Below are 23,155 nucleotides of genomic sequence, written 5' to 3'. Positions count from 1 at the left end.
AAGTACTTCTTACTTGCTGTGCTTTTACTTGGCTATATTAATTTATTATTAACATAAATTAATTATAATTAATTATTATGATGATTTGTCAGCTGTGCTTCTGCATTTTCTAAAGAGAATTGTTCCTACACTTTCACTTGTACATAAAACTGATGTGTTAAATAATTGCCGTTCTGCTAATTTTTCCTACTCTGTAAGTGGATCTTGAAGTTTGCCAATAGCTATGTGGCCTATGTGTGTAGTAATGTGGTTATTATTGATAGAGTTTGTGGCTTACCTAAGAACTTTGCTATCTAGTTCAGCTTTCTCATGCAAAGTTCTTGAAATACTTAGTCATTAAGTTTGACTGTAAAGTGTCACAGTCAAATTAAGGGAATTTATAATAAATTCTGTGTTTTTTTCTTTATGTAGGGTGTCTTACCACTTTTCAGTATGATTTTTACAAATATTACAACAATTAAAGGACAGTGCTAATATATAATTTGTGAAGTAATTCTGTATAGAGAGTACAATCAAGAATCTTAGTGCCTAGGAAGGAAGACAGGTAGTTTAAGAGAAAACATTGATTCTGACAGTTTAGGTCATAGTTTGTACTACAAAGTTCTATTTAATAAGTAGATTTTAATTGATTTTCTCTTTTCCCTTCTTTGCAGAAAGTTGCCTTTTTTTTTTTTTTTAAATGTGGAAAGAGGTAGTGCTGATTTAGTTTCTCATTACAGAGATTGCTTACTAGACTGAAGTCCTAGCTGAGTAAGACACAAGCAATTTTCTACTTCTGTGCCAATAATTGAGGTCAGTCTTTAAACTCCAGTCAAGGGTTTTACCTCAACTAGCCATGCTGGAAAATAAATGTACAGAGCTTTGGATCATGCCAGTCGTCTCTGTTGAGGCATCTGACAATATACAATTGCCCTTTCTTTGCAGTGAAGCCTACATCAGAGCATACACTTTCCATTTCCTGGTGGTTCTTACCAGACATGTCTTGTATGTTCTCCTAAACATATGTGTAATTCTTTTGTAGCTATGTTGGTTGGTTGTTCAGTTTCCTAAAGTAGGAAAGTTGCCAGCCACCTTGGGCAGGGGTGTGCAGAAACAGGGTAAAGTACTTGAATTGTCCTTTGGTTGCTTGGCTTATGCATTGCTCCCTAAAGGTAATTATTGGGGAGTTACTTATGTATGTTACTCAAACTTCCATATCAGTTTACTTTATGTAGAATAAATTAAGTTGGTGCCTTCAGGATAACTACCAGAAGCAGTGTCTTGTTGTTGCAAATTTTTTTGTAGACTTAGAAGTCAGTGTTGGTTCAGCGCCCACGTGGTTTTTGGTCTGCATCTTTGTTGTCAAAATGAAAATGAGCTTTTTTTTTCAAAGAAAAGAAAGAAAAAAATGTGCAGTAGTACTATTTCAACTCACCGATTGTGTGACAACAACATTATGAAGTAGAAATCATGCAAACATGCTTCAGAATCCTTTCAGTATGCTTACTCTGTTGGGATATGTGACTTGTCTAACAAATACATTTGAGAGCTCTGCCCCTCTTAAATATGCCATTTGTTCCTTTTGTTGTTCTTGACTATGTGGCACATGCTATTGCCTGATGTGATCGTTAGCCCAAATATTTCCAGTCTGTAGTGATACAGCTGTATTTACTCAAGCATTTATCAGTGGATGCCGTTGCTCCGAGTGTCGGTATTAAGCTGCTTCTCCGTTTGAAGCTTAACTGAAGTTGGTATTACTAGTTATAAAACTTAATGCAAATGATGAATCAAAGTGTAGAGGAAGTAAAACTTTTGCTGGGGAGTTAGTTTTTGGTTTTGTTGACACCTCCTTTCCCAAACGGTTGTTAAATATTCTTGTAGCTATGAATTTGAAGTGTATGCTTAAAAAATACAAGTTATGAACAGTAAATTTCTTGCGTTTGCTGATGTTTGTGCTTATAAAATCATGAGATCTGAAATTAGCTTAGGGGGCTGGAGGAATAGAAATTGATCTGAAGACCAAAACTAAGTTTAACACCTGCTGCAGGACTAACATTTTTTTCCTGATAAGTTTCTCACTCAGAGCTATTTTGCAGATTACAGTATGTCCTTTATTTCTGTAGGAGAGTTTTCATTATCTGCAGAACATGTGGCTATTCAGCAAAATGTGCACACTGAAGGTATTTTCATACCTTTATAAATTCATGAGTATAAGGAGAAAAACTAGACAATGTCAATTTCTCTGCTAGTTTAATAATTTCTGAACAGGCAGAATGTTTAAAACCAAAATTTCCAAGCTGTCTCAGCTCATGTTTGAACAGACAGCATCTAATGTCCATCATCAAAGGATGATTTTTGACACATGAATTGTTCTTTGCGAGTACATGGTGTCTGATCTGTGCATGCAGCTGTGCTTGTGTAGTAATGATATAGTGCATTTTGTGTAGACTTATTGATGAGCTGTTATGTTTTGTTTACGTGAATGTTTTACAGTTTGGTTTATTGGTGAAATTTCTATTATAAAAATCCCTGTAAAACCTAGAACAGGTATTTCTAGAAATGATTCTTTTTGTCACAGGCATCTTCTCCCTTTTTTTCCATAGTGTGGTTAATGAAGATGCTGTCTAAACTTCATGCAAAATTTTTGAGACTTCTGCCCATTCTCTTCTGGCCAAACAAGTTCAGGAATTCACCAAATCATTGTGAAATGTGTTTTATGTTAACAAAACTTTATGTGCCTTGACTCTGTATGGTATAACTTTTGATGTAATATTACATATAGTTAAGTGTTACTGAGATTTTAAAGGAGAAAATCACGAGTTCTTGTGCATAGATAGGTATCTTGATAATAACCAGTAAAAAGCATTGCTGTTGGGCATCTTTTCTGTTCTTCTGTCTTATTTCTCCTTTCTACTCTTGCTAATTTTAAATTTTGTTTCTTTAGTTTGTAACAAGAGGAATTGGAAAGAGGGAGAGGACGTGAGAAGGACACAATTACTAAAGAAGTGCAGAGATTTCTATCCCAAGTCAAGATGGTCCCAACTATTTCTTCATAAAACCTTGCTTCTTTTAATGCTTGTTCTTACTGAAAGGTGATGCTTTCTACCGACTTCACTACCAGACCACATATTGCATAGTGTGAAAGGAGCAAATTGTGAATTTTAGTAATACTCAGTGTAATTCAGTCTTGGAAGACAATGGCTATACTTTCCAGCTGTGTCATGACATATTACTCAGTTAATGCTAATAAAATTTTAATACATTTTTTCAATCCCTGGCGCCTCTGTGAAGTGGAAAATGTACTTATCGCCACCACAGATTGCCAGCAGGGATAAATTCCACCTTATTCATCATCAGAAGTCATTACTACTTTCAAGTAAAGTATTAGCAACATTTCCTGTAAGTGCAAATCACATTCTTACTCAGTCGATGTTTCAAAGTGGGCAGGAGACCCTTTGTTCTTCTCATTTAAATTATGGAGTGTCCCTTAAGGATGGCAGCTACCATGATCATTATTGATCCAAATATATTGAGTACTAAAAATAATTAAAAGACAACAAATAATAAACACACTTTTTGCCAATGTCATAATTCCTTCAGTTGTGATCCCTTGGTCAGATTTTCTAAAATACACAGAAAATAAGTGACTTAATTAAAATGAATGCGTAAAAATAAAATAAGGAAAGACGAAGCGACACAGCTAAATAGAAGAAATCAGACCAAAAATCATTCAATATGGATCACTTATTCGTGCCAAATGTAATAATGTTGTCCCTTGACTTTTAAGCTGGATTTCATCCAAAAGAAGGACACTTTCAGTTGGTACTCAGAGGCACTTACCCTTCTGCACAATTTTTGGCTTTGGTATAAACCACTAGTATTCCATGCCCTAGAGCAAGTGTGCTGCACACTGTGTGTTCAGGTATTCCCGTTTATTTGTTTTGGAGGACAGGCTGTTGACAGACTCTGACTCTTCCCACACTGTGCCAGGCAGAATTTGGTGCTGGTGCACTGCATGTCTTTCTTGGCAGGGTTTAGTATCAGAATGCCCCTAAATGTAAAGCTGGATTTAGTTGACCATATACTAAATGTAAATTCTATTCAATATGTACGAGCATTTTAAATAATAAAAGTGATATTTGAACAAATCAGAGAAAACCAGTGTTTGTTAAATAAAAACACACTGCCCTTTCCTCTGGAAAACAAAGAAAAAGGTGAAAAAAGGAAAAACAAAGGTCAGGTGGCAATCACCATACCAGTCAAGAATGCCAGCCCTTCCACATCCTACCTGCTTTTTTCTGTGCTCTAAGCATTCTTTACTTCACATATCTTGAGGTTTATAAATAGCCTCACACCCCTTTGCAGTATGCTTTTACCAGCTGAAAAGGATTATATAGCTTAATTTGGCACTATCAAATGAATGCCATTGTAACAATCAGTTGTTGCATTTGTTAGATTTATGTGTATTTATGTATTTTACAGTGCTGGTAAGAAAAATAGTCTCATATCAAAAGAAAACCTTGAAAACCATTTTGTTTCAAGCATACAAACGGTAATACTTTGCATTGTTTGGCCTTTTAACTTGGTAGTAGTCAATGTAGCTAATCTGAAGAGTGTTGTCAGGGTTTTAATTTTTTTTTGATGCTGAATAAACACTGTCTGGACAGAATTCCGCTACGGAAGAAAAAAAATTGTTTAGGTGTGTAAGATGGCAGAAATATTTTTAATACCTTTTTGATGTTTTGGGGCTTTTTCTTGTTTCCATTTAATATGTAGAAAGAAAGGTCTAAGTCCAAACCTCATTTTTGACAGTGCTTTTTGTACATTATTTAGAAACTGATAAACATGTTTTAAGTATTTTAGTATTGCCTTGTGTATTTTTGTGTGTGTAGGTATATAAGTAGAGAATTTCTTATTAAAAGTCTTGCATTTTACATGGAAGGGTGATATAGCGATAAGAAAAGCTGAATTTTGCAGTATGGAAAACTAATTTTTCAGTTTCCTATCTTCCCTTTTCATAACAGCAGCCTCCTTGCTGAAAACCACCTGCTTTCCCCTTCCCCCAGCTTATTCTCAGCTGGGAATTTGGCTTGCATTTTAATCCAGTGTTAAATATTGCATGACTTCTCTACCTGTTGTAGTTCTTAATTCTTGTCTCAGCTTTATTTAAAGGTGCAAAACCAGCATAAATAAGTGGTCAGCAAATAAATTCCTGCAGAGCAGCTGTAGAAATTCTTTTTAACAGCTGTTGCAACACTGGCTAAAGAGTTAAACTTGCTTGTCCAACAAGTCGTGTTATAGCCAATGAGAACTGGGCAGACATTTCTGGAATATTTGTAAAATGCAAGATGATGCAGCTGGATTTCTGTCGCATACCTGGAATGTTTTCTGAAATATTTAACGGCGAAATGAAGACACGTGCTTTAAAGATAGTTTAAAAAAAAGTGACAGTGACAACAAGACCCCATAGTACAGTAAATACAGGAATAAAGTTAGGGGACTTGTAAAGTTAGGGGACTTGTACAGAAAAGCCAGATGATAGAGGCCTCTGGTTTCAAATGGTTACGTAAGGTAGGAATTCTCTTTTTTTAGATGCTCATGGTTAAGTATTTTTTTAATGTTATGATAGCATCATTAGTAGTGGTATTATATAGTCTCGCCAATATGTACTTTACTAGCCAGTCTATGTTGCTTTCATAAACACTTCATGAGACCTTACAACCCATTATCTTGTGCAAATGCAGATGTGCTCTATTGTGGTAGTACTGTCATGACTGAGGGCAGATCGTATGCTTATAGCTGCATGTACCTGCAAGTTCCCCTCCCTTGCTTTTGAGATGGAATTCTGCACTTGTTGAGAAGCCTAGGAAGCTGTCATCACTGACATCTTTTTGGGACCAGCATTACATGCTAAGGGATCCATGGACAAAGAGAGGTGATCTAATAGCTCGTTTTGCCCAAAGGTGGCGGTTTTGACTGCTCTCCATTTCTAAACTGTCTCTTCGTGCATCTGGCCCCTTTGTGAGCTGTATATACAGTTGCTAATCTAGTGGATAAGTGACTTAGCAACAACAAAACTTGAGGATTTTCAGGTATCCTACTTACTGGAGTTCTTTCAGACCTCACAAGCCTGACAAATTTTACTGCCAGTTTATGGAAGAGCTGGAAAAACTGGCCAAAGCTAGAAGGGAGAAGTTTTCTTCTTTTTGCTGCTAGAGTCTCCATTGGACATTTTTGTTTCCTTTCAGCTGTAAAGACAATCAGCTGTGGGATTGAACAGATCTAGTAGAGCTCTTGTTTTGTTACAGAGTGACATTCAAACTCACTTGAATTGGTGGTTGCAATTAGAAACTAAAAGTAGTGAACCCTTGCTATTGGTTAGTGTGACTTGCTGCTGGTATTAAATAAACAAGTATTTAAATCCAGTAGGTCAAATCTGAGTCTCATTTTATTTCTCTGTGCACTCACATTCAAATGCCAGGATGCTTAAACATATATGAGCATGCATATAGGCATGAAAAATATGTAATAGGTGTGTTTATCTGATGATCTCCCTTTGCTGATATACTTGATATTTCATCTTTCCTGGCCTTAACAAGTGGACTTCGGAGAATGCTATCTTGCATAATGTGAAGTGTTTTGCCAGACAGCAGCTTTACCATCATTCTTATCTATATTTTTTCGGACATTTAGAATTTTTTTTCAATATAGGAGTGTTATACAAGTTGTACTGTCTTCCACCAGCAGTTACAAAAGGCGTAGCTCCTTCTTGCTCTTCCACGGCAAAAACTGTAAGGTAGCTCTTTTGTATTAGATAGAATCCTTTTTCATCACAGTAGTTTTTAATGACCATGCCTTGATATGATTTCAGAGCCTGAATTATAACCAGGAAATATCATTTGAGTTAATCCAAGTTCAGAAAATCTGGATTATTCTTCACTGTGTTCTTAAGCCTTGTTGCCAAAGAAAACAAGGCTTGTGCAGTTGAAACTTTTATATGTCATTGTCTGTCATCCTTTCCAGACTGTATACATCTCTTGGCTAATTTTCACACCATTTGGTAAAGAGAGATTAAGATTACACAAGTTTGCAAGATGAATAGAGGGTAGGTGGGAAAGGGAGAGACTGCTGAGGAGGAGGTGTACAAGGTGACTGTCACCTCTTTAGGCATCATTGAATCCTTGTGGAATTGGGTTTTGCTGTGATCATGTAGACAGATTCAGTCAACATTTGTCCCTTCCTTTGCACCATAGAAGCCATTTATCAGTCAACACTCACAGTTACCCATAAGCCTCAAATAAAGCTTTGCTGTGGCTGGACTGTTCAGAGTGATGCTTCCATGTAGGTCTGCTGACACTATGGGACCACAGGCCTTGGAAAAACGGTAGTGTAACACAAGTGCAATTGAGATGGCATGATAATCTAACCTGGAGCCAGGCTTCGTTCTTTCTGTGGCTTGTGTTACAACAGGTTTACACTTGAGTTTTTTTCATGGACTATGGAAAAGGCCATCAGTTTGTATGTTCTGCTAGTAGTTTTGCCCCTTTTGCATACTATTCAAGTGTACACTTTTAAGGACATTTGGATCTCATAAGATCAAAATTATCCTTTCCATTGATTTCTTTTATACCTTCTTCAGAAGTCTGGGTTGTTATGTTTTCTTGTAAGTGCAGATTTTTGTATTGGGTAAACTTGGATACAACAGAAGCATTTTAGAGCAATGGGGTTTTATCTCTCCAGCACCACTAATACAGTTGCAGTTAACTCTTGTACAGCAGTGCCTTTTATCTATACAGCTTATTCATTTGCCTGTAGAAAGCAGGCTAATGTGCAATGTGCAATTTGAAAACTAGTTATATATTGGTATTAGAAATCCCTCACATAAACTTGGGACCGCAGTCACTGGATAAGTAGTTAATGGTGTAGTATAGGCTGCCGTGCTTTGCTGACAAAGTGGTTCTCAGTCCTTCTAGGCATGGTCAGGAACCAAAATGAATATAAAGTCAATAGTAACACTTGTGTATAATGTAAATTAAAGCACATTCTCAATGCTACGGTTATGCAGAGCTTACTACAGATGTTTTTTAGGAAATAAATTATCAAATATATTCAAAGGAGTATTATGTTACTATGATTAATTTGAGACGGTGACTTTTGAAATGTTGCAGTGCCCTGCTTTATCCATTTGAGGGCAGCTGTTCACCGATGTTAAGGACTGTGGAGAACCTGTGGGGTTTTGCTGTCTGCATTTTAGTTTTTCTATACTTGCAAATACTTCATTTAGGTCTTTCTAGTTCTTGTACTGTTCCATCACCATATTAAAATGTCATGATTTTGTTTGGGTTTTTTTCCAGTAATGTTAATATGCAAAACAACTCTAGAAGAAAACTCTGTAAAGTTTGCATGAACTGGTTTTTGGTGTTGGAATAATTTCTTAGATCCACGTCTTAAAACTATGGCCTTCCTGAGTTCAGTATACCGAGAGCTAGTTAATTTTGTAACATTTGCTTCCTGGTAAGCAGCTCCTAAAAAGCTGACTTTGAACTAACTCGGACTGGAAGGTGTAAAGATTATTGATGCTTTATACATGCTTTCATTTTACAGACACCTCTCTTCACTGGACTGGCCAAAAAGAAACAGGAGTCTTCTGGATTATTATGTTTACAGTTGAAAGTCCATGACAGACTTAACTTGAGCTTAAAAATACTATATTTTCAGGCACTTTATGCCATCTCATTTCAAATGTGATCTTCTGATTAAAAGGACAGACAGGCATTTAAAAAAAGCACCACTGGAAATCAACCCAAATGTATTTAGAAACAGGATGTTACAAAAATGTATTACAAAGCACTAAAGCTCAAATTTTTGTAATTTCACATTTGTCATGTTATTACATGTTCTCACCCCATATAATGCAAAAATACACACTTTTAAAGATAAAAGCAACAGAATGGCTGCTTCAACTTTACATTTGAAGCTTAAATTAGAATTATATTTATAATATGTATGTACTGTACAAATGCAAAAGTAAGTGATATCTGCTATATGCAATGTATTTCTGACACTTCTGAGATAGCCTTCACCATTTTTGTCTTCTCTCTTACTGCTTAAATTAGACTGTCTTTTATTTTCTGACTAGGGACTTTCACTTATTAGAAGTTTATAACTGTTCAGCATTAGCGTGTGACCTTTAAACATTACTGTAAGACAGTGATATCTACAGTCAGTAATGTGTAGCAAATACAAGACTAATAACTAGAGTGATGGTACGTGGAAGGAAAATTGGGACAGGATCTCATCTGCTAATGTGAGTCTTTTTCCTGGGAGACAATGATAAAAAAGCAGGGTAAAATAGACACAGGTAAGAACTAAAGGTTTTCTTTATTGCTGTGGTAAACTATGAAATTTAGCTTTGCAATTTCACACTGGACAAAAGAAAGGGCCTTATTTTGCCATGGCTTTATGTGCATAGAAAGGGGACTACTCTATTTGTGAACATGATCCTTTTTTTCAGCTAGAAGTGCGTCCCTGTGGAATAACTCTAGAATAGTTTGGAAGTTCCTGGCGAAAAAACAATGTACCACTGGGACTTTATCTCAAACCACAAAGAAGAAGGGCTGACAATACCGAGTTTTGTGTTTTCAGAGGTGTGAGACTAACGTGTGACTCGAAAGTTGAGTGGTGAGCAGTGCTTGGAGAATGCAATACTTGAGTCTTGTTTACTCCCCAGTTTTATGTAAATCTGTAAATGGGCCAAGTTATGTTCTTGTTTTGCACGTATGTTATGAGCTAATATTTTTTTAAAAAAGGAGGGGAGGAAGCCTCTAAAGTAGTAAGATGCTAGGTTCTTGTATCAACTAATAACAGCTGGTGATCTGCCACACTCTCAAATTCTTTGAAGCACCTGTGCAATGACTCTTAAAACTGAGTTTATTCCAGCAGTTTCTCTTAGTGCACACAGACAGTTCTGTATGCAATGAAATGAAATATTGAGTATTTATTGAAGGAGAAAGTAAGGCTTGCTTTGTACAGAATATTGTATCTGATCCTGATCTGATCTCTAATCATGTTTATATAATTACATTATGTATTATATATTACACTTTGGTAAACTTCACACTTTGTTGGAACAATCGAGATGGTGACCAGTTCATCAAAAATAGAAAACTGATCTGTTGCTTCTTTTTGAATGATACATCAGTAGGGTATGTGAGTTGATCTCTTTTGAGCTGTTGGTTCTGTTCTTCACTTTAGTGATTCAAAGTAGAAACAAAAGGCTGCTCTTTTCCCTCTTTGGATTAAAGTGAAATTTTCGTATTTGAATAAAACCAAGATTCCGAGACAATTATTCTGAAGCATTTTCAGTCAAATGAAAGCCTAGTATTTGTATAAAATATGAAATAATTCAGAATGAAGTTTTAATGTAATGCCATTACTGTTGTGTACAGGCTAATGGTAAACTGCTGCTTGGAGTTTATAGGAGGAAGTATAAAGTAAGAAATGTAAAGAGTCTTTTAGGAGAAAATGTATGTCTAAATGCGCTTTAGAATAACATCTGAATGGGATGGTAGAAAAGAAAACCAGCCATCTGTGCATGAAAATACTGTGCCACCCAGCTTTTCTGTATGCAACATCTGTAAAGAAATAAGGATTGTCTTGTTTGTCTGAGAAAAACACTGTGTTATAAGTAGGTGCTTACTGGAATGTATATATACTCTCAGTGAAATGTTAGGGATTTTTTTCTTTTTTTCTTTTTTTCTTTTTTTTTTTTTTTTTAATAAAAAGCTTTCCACATGCAAATGTTTGGTCAGGGAGGCCCTCTATATGCAGATGAAACATGCTTACAGCTTGGCTTTTTGAAGGGGAAACAAAGGGCTAAGTGGAAATGCTAATACAGTCATATTTTAATGCTGTCTTTTGTCAAGTTACATTGTTGTGCTCCAAGCATTAAAGCATTTCTGCACTCCCTCTTTTGCCCTCACATAATTATACGGCTAATTATCTTTGCTGTTTTGTGCAGAAAGAGACTTGTAAGATTTCTTAATGGTCATTTATTCACTGTGTTTTGGACTGTATGACTCAGTTCGTACAAGGGCTTTGATGGTTTTCTGCATCTCTTCTCAGCAGTTTCATATGACATCTTCACAGCCTTCTGTTTCTTGCTACTTAGTTTTGCTCAAAATGTTTTCAAAATATGAATATGGTTTTAAGAAACATGTCCAAGTATAGGCACCGGAAAGGGATTTTGGGAACATAGAGAGATTGTAGGAAAGCTAATTTAATCAAGAGGTTATTCAAAATGGAAGTAAACTAATTGTGGAAAATCTGAGTAATAGACATTGCTGTTCTAGCTTTGTTCAGTGGAGTAAGAACATTTTTCCTGAAAAATGGCCCTCAGGTTTGTTGCTAAGGGCAGGCAGACCTCTCCCCACATCCTTCAAGAGATGCTTGGAGGAAGAGCCCTCTTCCTTTACCTTTGGTGTGATGAATAGGCCTGAGCAAACTGGTACCCAAACTTGTGGGAAATGAGTTGGCCAGAAGAGGGAAAGCGACTGTACCATTGCATCCTTAGAGCCAAAGCTGCCCGGATGTTGCTCCCCCTACGGTGGCAGGGAGAGAGGAGGAGGTGCAGACTGGAGTACCTGCACATGAGTAAAGAAGGCCAGGAGGAAGGAACTAAAAATCATAATGTAGGTGAAAATACAGTGATAGCATCTACTTGTATTACACTAGCAAGTTTTGTACCAATTTTTAGGAGACTCTTAATTTTTTTTCAAGTTTTAAAAACCCATTTTTATTTCCTTTTTTAACTTTTGGACAATGTATTATGTTTTTAGAGACTGTGGCTGAGGAAGAGCAAAGTCCAGATCAGTTTTTCATTTAATTTTATTGGCAGTCCTGAAGAAATCTGCTTGGGGAAGTGATAGAGTTGATACTGCAGCAACACTGTTACCCTCTGAATCTCCTTGCAATCTCCTTGGATTCCCCTTCTGAAAGCATAATACCAACTTGTTAAAAAAAAAAAAAAACAACAAAAAAACAACAACAAAAAACCAAAACAAAATTAAAAAAAAATTCTTCCTTTAAAGTGCAGGTATAAGTGGCTGTGTCTATTAAAACTCCAGGCAGTCATTATTTTCTTCTTTTTCAATCTGCAGATCCCTTTTTGGAGAAGGGCTCTTCTGACATTGCAGGGGAGGTCCACCAGCTGTTTGACTGACACGAGCAGTCTGCCTGCCCCTTGGTGGTTTAATTCCTGTCTATACTAGGATAGCTTGCACTTCACTGAGCAGCAGACAGGTCAGGACACTTGGCAGGAGAACGTTGAGAGACAAAGGCAGCAGGCTGTGGGGAGCTGATTCACCAGTCTGAAACTTTAAAAAAAACCCCAAAACATGCAACTTTAAAGCAAAGTTTTTAGCAATGTTCTTGCAGTGTTAGTAACTGACTCGACAAAGTAAGAACGATAAAATGTCCAAACCTGGGAAAACTGCCATCAGCCATGGCTTGGTTCCTGTTGATCTTAAAAGTGCCAAAGAGCCTCTACCACACCAAACCGTGATGAAGATATTTAGCATCAGCATCATTGCACAGGGCTTGCCCTTCTGCCGTAGGCGGGTAAGTGTAAAAGTCTTTAAAACTTGGATTTTCATCACTTGGCTTGTAGCTCAGTGCTTTGTCATGGTGCATTCATTCCATGAGGAAGTACTTATGTCCGTTATTATCTATTCACTCAGAGTGCCATACAGGAGCTTTTTGGTAATTCATTAATTCTTGTGCTTTAATTTAATTAAAATCTGTACATGTTGTCTTAGCTATTACTCATTTAAAGGAACACGCCAGGGATTCTTTTATAGCTGTAACCATGTAGGTGAAAACAAATGCTGTACAAAATAGGTGCACTCATAAATGTGTATTTTGCTGCTATTCAGTCTTTTAGGTCATGAAGGTAGTTTGGTGTATAATTCATTGAACTCAGTTCTGAATTGTACTGGCATATGCAACTTGTTGGATATTAGAGAATTTTAAAATGTTAAACTAATTAATATTTAAACATTTTTAGTACGAATTCTTGAAATATGATTTTAATACTTTTGTAACTCAGTAAGGGAGATAGCATTTTTCGCTGTTACATAAAATAAAAATAGCATGTTACTATGTGGAGGTTGCGATATAGTTTATATATAGACAATCCTAGTCTGACAAACTATCACGGGTCTTATACTACAGCTTCAGGAACCATATGAATTAAGTGGCTCTTAAAATACATTTTATGAGTTTTCTCTTGCTGCTGAATAACTGCTGTTTCTGTTTATTGATGCAAGTTTTTAAATCTAGCTCACTTTTTGTAAATATGCTGGCTTTCTTTGAATGTCAACTTACTACTTTTTAGCAAACTTAGTTACGTTCCAGACAAAATTTAAATTGGATAAGATCACCTTGTAAGGTTTGATTTTTTCGTACTAGAATGTTTCTTATATGTAAAAGGTACATGGCATGCAGTGAAAGCCAGGAACATAATGTCAGTCTGCAACAATGCAAAATTTAGAATATATATATATATATATACACACGTGACTGTTTAATATTTCATCATGTGCATTTCAGAAAAATATTTTTCTGAAATTAGATATTATGCATATGTGTTTGCTGAACATGGAATAGGAACATTTCATAATATTGAAAGTGATAAAGTAAGTTTCTGTATTTTAATAGAGTGATTTAAATTTTTTTAATGTGATTTGGAAACTGTTTACTTGAAAATAAACATTTGGAATATGTTTGGATAGTTTTAGTTCCTTTGTCTTGGATAAAGCATAGAATACAGTGTAGAAGATAAATTTAGTAGATATACTTCACAAGTCTTTTTGTGGCTATATTAACATGGTGTACTGTTGGAACTTTAATGCTGATGTCTTATGTGTGTATTTTCTGTAATGAGAAATATGATCAGACATTAACTTATCACATATACAAAAAAAACCAGAACAACCAAACCCCACCAAAATCTAAAGCAGTCTTCTTAAGATTTTGCACTGTTCCAAAATGACCAGAATTATCTCATTTTGTCCTGTCCTACACCCCGTTCAGTCAGTCAGTTTAATGTTTTATTTCTAGGAGGGTTTGGAAAGCTGTTCAGCATCTACTTTTCTTTTAGCATTAGGACTAAGGAGAAAATTTAGAAGTGCTGTAAATGTATGTTTTACCAGCTAAGTTATCATCAATTTATCTTGTATTCTGAAACTAACAATTCTCAGTATGATGGCTGCTAATAATGGAAAATATGGGAGCTCCACCTTTAGTCCCATGCCTTGCAGCACTCAAAGCCTGCATGTAACTCCCAGCGATTACCATATTGGGTTCCTTCCATGCTAACGCATGGAGGTTGCATACAAGATCTGCATGTAAAAAAAATCCCAGAGTAGAACCCAACCTAATTTCTCATATCAACAGATGAGAGAATCAATACTTGTGTTTTCTAGATTTATTCTTTTGTTAAACATAACAACAACCAAAAAATCTTTTTATGCAAAATAGGACTTTTGACACAAAGTCTTCACCAATATGCAAGTTTTAGTTTTATTTTTAAAAAATTCTACTTTTCATTTAGTAAGTAATGCATTGAATTATTTAGTATTTTATGTTCAGAGCTAAGTTTGATGTGCCTTGGAACATGACCTACCATTTTCTTCCAGGTTATTGACTTGGCAATATATCAATGCCAACTTTTTTTGGGAAGAGTGTATGATTGGGCCATTCAGACATTGACCTGACTGTAATACTGACCTTCTCCTTGTTTGAACTCATTTCTTCCCCTCCTTAATTGTACATTAGACCTAACAAAACATCTTTAAAATGTGTACTGTGATCCTTGAGAGCAAAAATACTTCCGTTATGAGAGCTGACAGTTCATAGCTTCTGCATCCTCTGCATTGGTTATACTGGGCTTCTAGCAAGAAGTGCACTATAAATGGTCACAGGACTTAGCAGTTTGCCCTTATGCATTTTGTCAGTTTGCTCAAGTAGTTAAAACACTTGTCTGCAATACCACTAATCTGAATCCAGTTAAAAATAGTATTACTTAGCATTCTTTGTGTCGCACTTGAGAATACTTAAGTGCATAGCTGTAAAACTACTCTACTTACACAGTAAATGTATGTATTCCTTCAAAGCTGTCAAGGAAAACATTGATGCACTATCATCAAACGTAGACAAAGCCATGGTCCTCTTTAGCCTTTGAAATATCTTTCATAGGCACTGGAGTCGATTTTGCAGTATAAAGTGAAGAAGCAATGAATACCTTTTAGCTGGTACACACTTCAAATATCAGATATCATTTAGCTCTTCAGTGCGATGTAACTGCAGCTGATCATTGAACATACAGGATGGTCACGTATGTCACGCATGTTCCAAAATCAAGGGCTGCATTTGGTTTGCCGTGGTAAATACTGTCAATTGACAAAAAATTGGTCTCTTTAATAACTATGTGTTTTTTCCTTTATAATGCTCTTAAACCACTAACAGAAGTATTCTTCCTTCTGAGCTCTTATATTCTCAACTATTTGAAAAGCTATGTTTAACAAATAGAGTTATTCCCCCTTTAGTTTTACAAGATATTTTCCCCTTTAAATTTCTCTTGAATTTTCTTGGAATAGCCTCTTGAAGTTTGCTGTATAGCTATTTTATCACATTGAATATAACTTTTTAAGACGTGCTAATAAGCTGGAGAATTTGTGAGAGTCACTTGTTCACTTGCAGTGTTCCTTCATTTCAAGTGATTTAAAGTAGCACTGAATTGTTACAAAGCAGGGGTTTCAGTGTGCACCCTGTGGTATTCCAAGCTGGAAAAATGAAGGTAATAAATGTATCCATTTCCAGTGCTTGTAATCTCAGAAACACCAAGGATTCTGTTACACTCTTCCATTTTTTGAGAATAGTTTTCTGTATGTGTGTATGTTTCACCCTTAAAATGCATCCAACCAAATTTTGGCAATTCATCAGCTTGGTTCATCAATGAAATTCTTCCATCTGTAGGATGTATTTGTATGTTAAGTGAACACAAGATAAAGCATTTGAAGCATTACTTTTAACCAGCCTGCGTTTGTCATATATAAGAGCATCCATTGGTCTTGCACATTTGTTACTAAACTAGAGCGCTTGGAATGAGACCCCAGCTCCTTTTCCTTCCTCTGGTTGACAGGTATGCTAATAGTGTATTTAAAATACTGATGTGACATGAACAGCTCCACTTACTTGGACTTGTTTCTTTATCCCTTAATTTCTGTGTTAAAACAACCAAAGCACTCTTTTCATTGTCAGTCAAATCTATGTAAATGTTTGCACCAGCAGTTCAGCCAAGTAGTCTGTCCATTCAGTTTTTCAGGGAAATGTAGTCCTGAATTTTTCTGTAATAAATCATATTTCTTGCTTGAGTACAGCACTTTATTTCATGGATGACAGTAAGAAGTTAGTTAATGGACAAAAAACTATTTAGCTTTCTCTGAAATGATATATCTTCCTGTTTTACACTTCCCTGTTTTGCAGCTGAGTTTGGATCAGGTTCTGATTGTAAAAAAGCACTAATCTATTTGCCCCTTAAACGAAAAATAAGTAATTTCCCTTGGAATTTCTAAGCATTTGGTTAGAAGAGACAGACAGAAGAGGAAAAAGTATGTGGAAAATGTGCATGTGTATATGTATAAATATGTATATGTGTACCATTTTCTAATGTAAAACTAAAGGTAGTCTTCAGAGTCTGTCTCCCAAATGCTTCAGAGCACTCCCAAATGCTTGCGTCTTCTACAAGAGAATTTTTGTTTCTGGGCTTTGTGGCGGGAACTTGCATTATGGCCACTGGTGTTAAGATATCTCTTTGAGTGGCTGTCAGAAATAGCTTTCTTTAGCTATTGGTTTAGCCTTTACTTCAATTTCCCTTGATTCTGTTAGAAAATTTGTCAGAGAAGTACAGGTCATAGACTGATCAGTTGATACTTTACAGGAAAGGAAGTTTGTTCTTGCCCTATGTTTATTTTTCATAAAGGGGTGTGTCCATTGCACTGGATTTCCAAATATTCACAATAAATATAGTCTAGATATTTTAATTGTTGAATTCATAATTTATAGTGGGGTTTTTCTTCTTGTGTTTATTTTTTCTGTGTTTCAGTTTTGGAAAATCTTTGGAAGGAAACAGAAGTACTTCAAAAGTTCAGCAGAAGGAAGTTAACTGCAAAGGCAGATGGTTTTGAGTGGAAGGAAAGGAATAGTGAATAGTTACAGAAATGAGCAAGGCTAAGTCTTCTGTAACATTCTGCCTAGAGGGTCATGCCTTTAGAAGATAAATAGTCTTGGATAATGAACTTAGTCTTCTTTTTTTGTCTTCTTTTTTACATATATGTAGTGTCTCCACTCTGAATTTGCTCTTCCCATGCCTTTCATCTACTTGCACAAGGGAAATAAATGTTTTTCCTGTGTGAAGTGGTAGCCTTGAAGAAAAAGCAAGATGCTACTTATTTTCTCAATATGGAACAGAGAAAGTCTAAAAATTATCTTCTACACCCTGTTTTCTTTATGCAATTCTCTGTTTCATTTTACTTGCAAACAAACTTATTCTGTACTGTACTTGAGAGGAAATAATAATAGGTTTCACAGAAGTGGAAAGAAATACAGATCCTCAATTTTCTGGTCAGTTCAAGGTGGGGTGGTTCAGCCTGGCTCAGCTGAAGTGTCCCATGGTCTCCCAGGCAATGCTCACAAGAATTCTGCCAGGCCTTACTGAAATCCATCTTTTAAACTGTGGATACAGTCAGATGTAGCCAGTGTTTGGCTTTGTAGAGTGAGATACGGGCAGAAATAGGCTTCTCTCTACCCCTCCCCTTCTCTGGGGTGTTAGAAAATCTCTGGGCTTAAGATAGCCATTTGTAGGAGGAAGCACTCAGTTTGCTGTTCAAACAGCTGTTCCCTGTATCCCCTGGAAAAGATAAAATTGGTAGCTAAACTGTGCATATCTAGTCCAGCCTGCTGTACTGGATCAAAAATAGTTGGACAACTTGCTTGACTTTATGTTGTTGTTTGTTTGGGGGATGCGTGTATGTTTGTGTTTGTTTGTTTTCAAACCTGCACTGCAACCCATCATAGTACTCCCAAAGACTGCTTTTTCAGAATATTCAGGGATCCTCTGTCACCATACTGACTCTTTGAGAAACACTGTTATTTAAATTGTTCTACCTATTTCTGGCCGAGATAAAAGCAGCAATCAGAAACTCATTTATATTTAACACTAGCTAAAGTGTTTGTGGTTTTGATGCATTTAAAACTTCCATTTCCTCTTGCAATGAGCACTGCTGTCTGTTACGGACTGCAGGAATGCAGATGTTAAAAGCATGTTATGATGCAGTCAGTCACTTCCCTTCGGGAGGTATCAGAATAAAGGTTTCCTGGGCGATTTTACTCCTTTGTGCCCAGTTGTTTAGATGTCTTTAGAAGCCTTTATTGTCATGCACTTTGAGCTATTCAAACATGCTGGACTGACTTTGTGAAAGGTCTTTACCTGCTTAAAGTCCATCTGTTTTGTTGTCTCAAACTGTGGAGGTTATAGCATCCAGCAGAAGAGGGAATGGGAGACAACAACGATGCCATAAACTGACCCAGCTGCCTCTTTGCTGATTGATCATGCCAGAGGGGAACTCATGAAATGTGTAATTAAATACTTAATGTGTTGCTTTGAAACCCAATTGCTTTAACTATGAGTCTCCCTTTCCTCTTTTTGCAGTCCCTTCTATCGCTAGGTAAACACTTTTGGTCCTTCTGCAAGAAATGAAGGCACTTTAATTTCCTGAGCAGATCTTTTTCAGGTATGGGGGAAGAATCCTTTGTGAAGAAAATATTGCTCTGCTGTGCCATGACTATCCTTAGTTCAGAAACACAAAGAGGGCAAATTAATTTTAACTGACGATTTTTGTTCTGATGTTCCCCAGCTTTTGAGTGGAAGTCAAACTGAACTAGAATGACACTCAGACAAGTCATAAGCAGGGTCGTAGCATTAGCATCTTGCTCTTGGATCTCTGCTGCTTACCACAACCTGTTGTTGTTCCTTGATTGCCTGTTGTTCCTTATGTGATGAACCCTTTCTGTCAGCAAATGATGATTTTGCCAGTTTGAATAGCTCCACTCCTCAGAGCAGCAATCCCGTCTCATTCCTAGACTCACTGCTTGGCCTGTGTTTTTCTTTCAAACTCTGTCTCAGGCTCTGGTCTACTCTATCTCACTCTCCCTTCACCTAGTTTTGGACTGGTAATTCTGCTTTCTCCCTACACCTTCTCAGTGATATTCATCTTCTATTAAAAGTGGGCCTCTTTTCTGGAGAACTTATTTACCATGTTTCATTATAATATTGTTTGAAAATACAGTTTTGCATAGGAACAACAGCAGCGTCTTTTCATGCTGCTCAGGTATTTTATAATGTTTGTCATTTTTCTGAAAAGGCAAGAAAAAAGCACTGGGATTGACATGACTTTTCCCTGTCTTTATATATTTTTAGTCAAGGGAGCCTGTACTTTTAATTTGTTCTGGTCCTTAACATATGTTTTGAGTAACCAGTTTGATTGCAAGGTTTCTTGGTAAGAGGTTTGAGATGGTTGCAGATCATTTGTGTGATCATGTGTAGTTTGATTACATTTCAGAAAAACATCTCTAGTTACTTGCTCCTCACATGGACATGATTTTAATACTAAAATATACAGTCTGTGGAGTAGGGTAATGATTTTTCTTTAAAAATCAGATGATAGTTACAAGCTGTACTGCATTTTTGATACACTGCGAATATAAATGCTTGTGAAAGGGAAGTGCTGGTTATATATGTCATGAAAACATTGATGCTGTGCAAGAAGGGAATACTGTAAAATTGTTTTTAATAATTCTGCTGCTACTGTAGCAGTTGGAAGTAGTAGGCAAGTAAGATTTGTTTGTGGTAGTTTTTCACTTGTTTTGTAGATCATATTCTAATATATTGAAGGACAACCAAAATTCTGCTGACCCTAAACTAATGGATAAAGCGAGAAGAAGAATAAGTTAAAATACATAAATGATGCTGGAAGTCTAAATACATTCTTCTGTATATGTTCTTCCCTTATGAATTATCTATGTTTAGCAGTGCTTCCTTAACCCAACTTAGTTTATATGTAGTATCAAAGGCACTCCTAAGACATGGTAAATGCTAATGTGTTCAACTTCTTTATGAGCTAGGGAAACTTCTTTTTTTTTCAGGAAATAGTATAATAATGTAGCAAAGATAGTAAAATTTTGTGTTGTATTTGGTGAAACGTGCTTCTTTCTCTCCTGTCTGTTTCAGATGACTCATTATTTTAGATAGTTTATTAAGTTTGTATGTGGTGTAAGGCTTTGCATATGCAAGGTAGTAAATAGAATTTTATTTGTAAATTGTGAAAAAGAGGCAACTTGTGTGTAGAAGATGCAGGTAGGTAAAAAAATTATTTTAGGAATCTGTAATAAGTAAGCACAAGGAAATTTGAGACCAGGTATTTTAATATTCATAACTTCCTGTGGAATTTCTAAAATTGCATTTTTAAGTTTATAATGTAGCTAGCATACAATGAAGGCAAGCAGTTGCAGCGTACTGATCCTAGATGGTATCATGTGGGATCTTTCCCCATGATTTAGGTGTCCCCATTATGTACGGAGGCATGGGTTTAAAAAGCATGGTTTTATTTGCAAACATTATTATTAGTATTATATATATATATATATATATATAAAAATATATATATAAGAAGTCTGATATGCTGTATGCAAAATTGTCCCTGCACAGAGACTTTACTCCTTGGAGAGAGGAAAGACAGAAGACAAAATGGGAATAGAAACATGATGTGTTGTTAGCTGCTGCGAACAGAAAACTGTTCCTTTGGCTCATTGGCCAGGAACCTGTAGGTGACACCATACCGGTCTCTTTCTAAGGATATGCTCCCAACAGCATTTAACTTTTTGAAAATTGAAAAAGAACAGCAGAGAAAGTGCTACAAAGGTATTTTTGGTATACTTTTAGTGCCATATTTTTTGCTGCTTGTCCTGTGTTTGGGTACTCACTACTATATTTAAACAGTTAAGATTTTGTTGCTCTAGGACAATCTGCGTGGTGCAGTGTTCTGTAAGTACAAAAGGCAGTCTCTTCCAAAGCATGCTGCTATTAATAAACCCTAACACAAGATTACTTCTCATGATAACAGCAGCAGCTGGCAAGAATGCTTGCAATTTTAACATATTTACAGCACTGCTACATTCCATCTTGCATTTCTCCTATGGTACGTTGTTAGTGAAATTTCAGACCGAATTCTTACCATTAATTTCTTCATGGCCTCACAGTCTTCCCTTCTTTTACTTCCCTTCTCCAAATCCTGTCTACATACCGAGCTGTTGAACAGGTCCTCTACTGTATAGTGCCAATTCTGTCCACACAGTTTTTATACAGCATCTCTCTTTTCTTTCCTGTCTTTTTACACCCACAGGGTTCCTGTCCTTTGTCTCTCTGCTTATCCTGCAAACAGTTCTGGGAAATCCTTTCTGCCCACACACCACCTTTAAAGAAATAAAGATTTGTCTGTAACTGGCTGTATTTCCTAAGAGAACCAGATAAGCTATCATGCTAAACAAAAATTACAACTTCTACAACATGTATCACTTGATTTTCAAAATACATGTATTTAGCTTTAAGTGTAATAAATTCAGTGTTAAAATACTACCTGTCAATCAATTTTCACTTCCTACCCTTGCTTTATTATCTCCAGGCAGAAGATAAACTCTCATAGTGGGTACTAATTCTCTTCTATTGAACAGCATTCAGAACAGATGCTTGTGCACCTTTCTCTTTTGGGAGGGATGTTTTTGTTTTAAACAATAATAAGCTTCTGTTCATTTAAAGTATTAGACATGTATATTTGCTACTTATTTGCAGTTTCCATTCACAGTGATGCAAGAAATAGGTAATGTTATCTAACAGACAAAAACCCCTAATAATACAAATTATAGAAATGAGACTGCATCATCCGTTTAACCTATGGCAGGATCTATGGTGTCTGTGCTATTTCTGACTGGGATTTTTTTAATGGTATCAAATTGCTTCTCATAGAAATGGTTAGTTTTCTCATCATGTTTGAAATGTCATTATGCGTTGAGGTCACTTTGCACTATGAAAATTTGACACTAATTGCAATTAATATCCAGATTTATTAAGGACACATACATAGCAGTGCTTCTTCACTTTGGAAAGAAAATGGATTAGAATAGCAATAGCTAATTTGGTCAGTGCCTAATTAGTATGAATATTACATGGATTAAAATTGCAAAAGTAGATTCTTTTTGGGGGTGTGTTTCTTTATGTTTTTTGAAGACACTCCATGTCCCTCCCCCATGTGTTAGAGAACATTTGTTACAATTTTGTTGGAATTATTCAATTTAATTGTCAGATTAATTTGCTGTATGTAAATTTCCTTTAGCTTCTTGTCCATTCCTCTTTTCTTGTTGCATAAAGACCTGGTCATGGTGGGGGAAAAAACTTCAGTGAGTTGTAGCCATTCCCTCCCAGAAGAAGAAGAGGAGGCAGCTTGAACTGCTTGGTTCCAAGCTGTGTGAGTGATTGTGGGTGTCCATGAGATCTGTTGGCACGGCTCAAGTAGCTTTCCAAATGGCCCGCATCTTGTGCTGCCTTACTGAGAGGAATTTCTTTGGAGCATCTGGTTAACACGGATCACTTTCTGGCACCACCTCTGTTAATTACATCTGTTCAACCTGTCTTCCTTGGTTTGTCTTGTGCATTCCCATGAAGGGTTGTATCCAGATGCAGCTGTCTTGCCGGCACAGCACTAAGCCCTTCACCAGTCTTGAGATTTCTGGGAAGGCATCCAAACTTCTGAGTGGGTGAAGAGGAAATAGTTTCCTGTTCTGAAGTACTGGCCCATTTTAATTTGAGCACACAAGTGAATGTTTTAAATTTCCAGAAATACTGCATATTTGTCCGTTTATGGCCATGTGTAGCAGGTCCAGCCTTACTTTTCTTGATTTAGGAAGAGCTCATATCAGAAGTGACCTGTTCTTTCTGGTGTGTGGAGAAAGTAAACGCTTCAAGACATCCAAGGCATCCTCAGGGAATTAATTAATTCCTGAAAAC

The 23,155-nt window shown here is 36.3% G+C and overlaps 1 protein-coding gene across 4 annotated transcripts in view; it reads left to right on the top strand.

Annotated features, from left to right (window-relative positions):
• The window catches only part of FBXW7 (F-box and WD repeat domain containing 7), a 181,400-nt gene that overhangs the window by 89,376 nt on the left and 68,869 nt on the right, over positions 1–23,155 (top strand). Inside the window, exon 3 of one of the 4 annotated variants that reach the window (XM_042049563.1) lies at positions 12,138–12,601. The exons of 2 other annotated variants lie outside the window; for them this stretch is intronic. In XM_042049563.1, the coding sequence (XP_041905497.1) occupies positions 12,138–12,248 (111 nt within the window). In that variant the 3' untranslated portion in view covers positions 12,249–12,601. Of the gene's footprint in view, positions 1–2,923; positions 4,722–12,137; positions 12,602–23,155 lie in introns of those variants that run through there. One more of the 4 variants, XM_042049564.1, reaches the window with a different exon arrangement.

Source organism: Corvus kubaryi, unplaced genomic scaffold (assembly GCF_017639235.1).
Source record: "Corvus kubaryi isolate FWS band 111438036 unplaced genomic scaffold, C.kubaryi_AGA036_p1.0 71, whole genome shotgun sequence".
Lineage (NCBI taxonomy): Eukaryota > Metazoa > Chordata > Aves > Passeriformes > Corvidae > Corvus > Corvus kubaryi.
The sequence above is the reverse complement of the archived record's forward strand: the minus strand, read 5'-3'. Positions and strand labels throughout refer to the sequence as shown.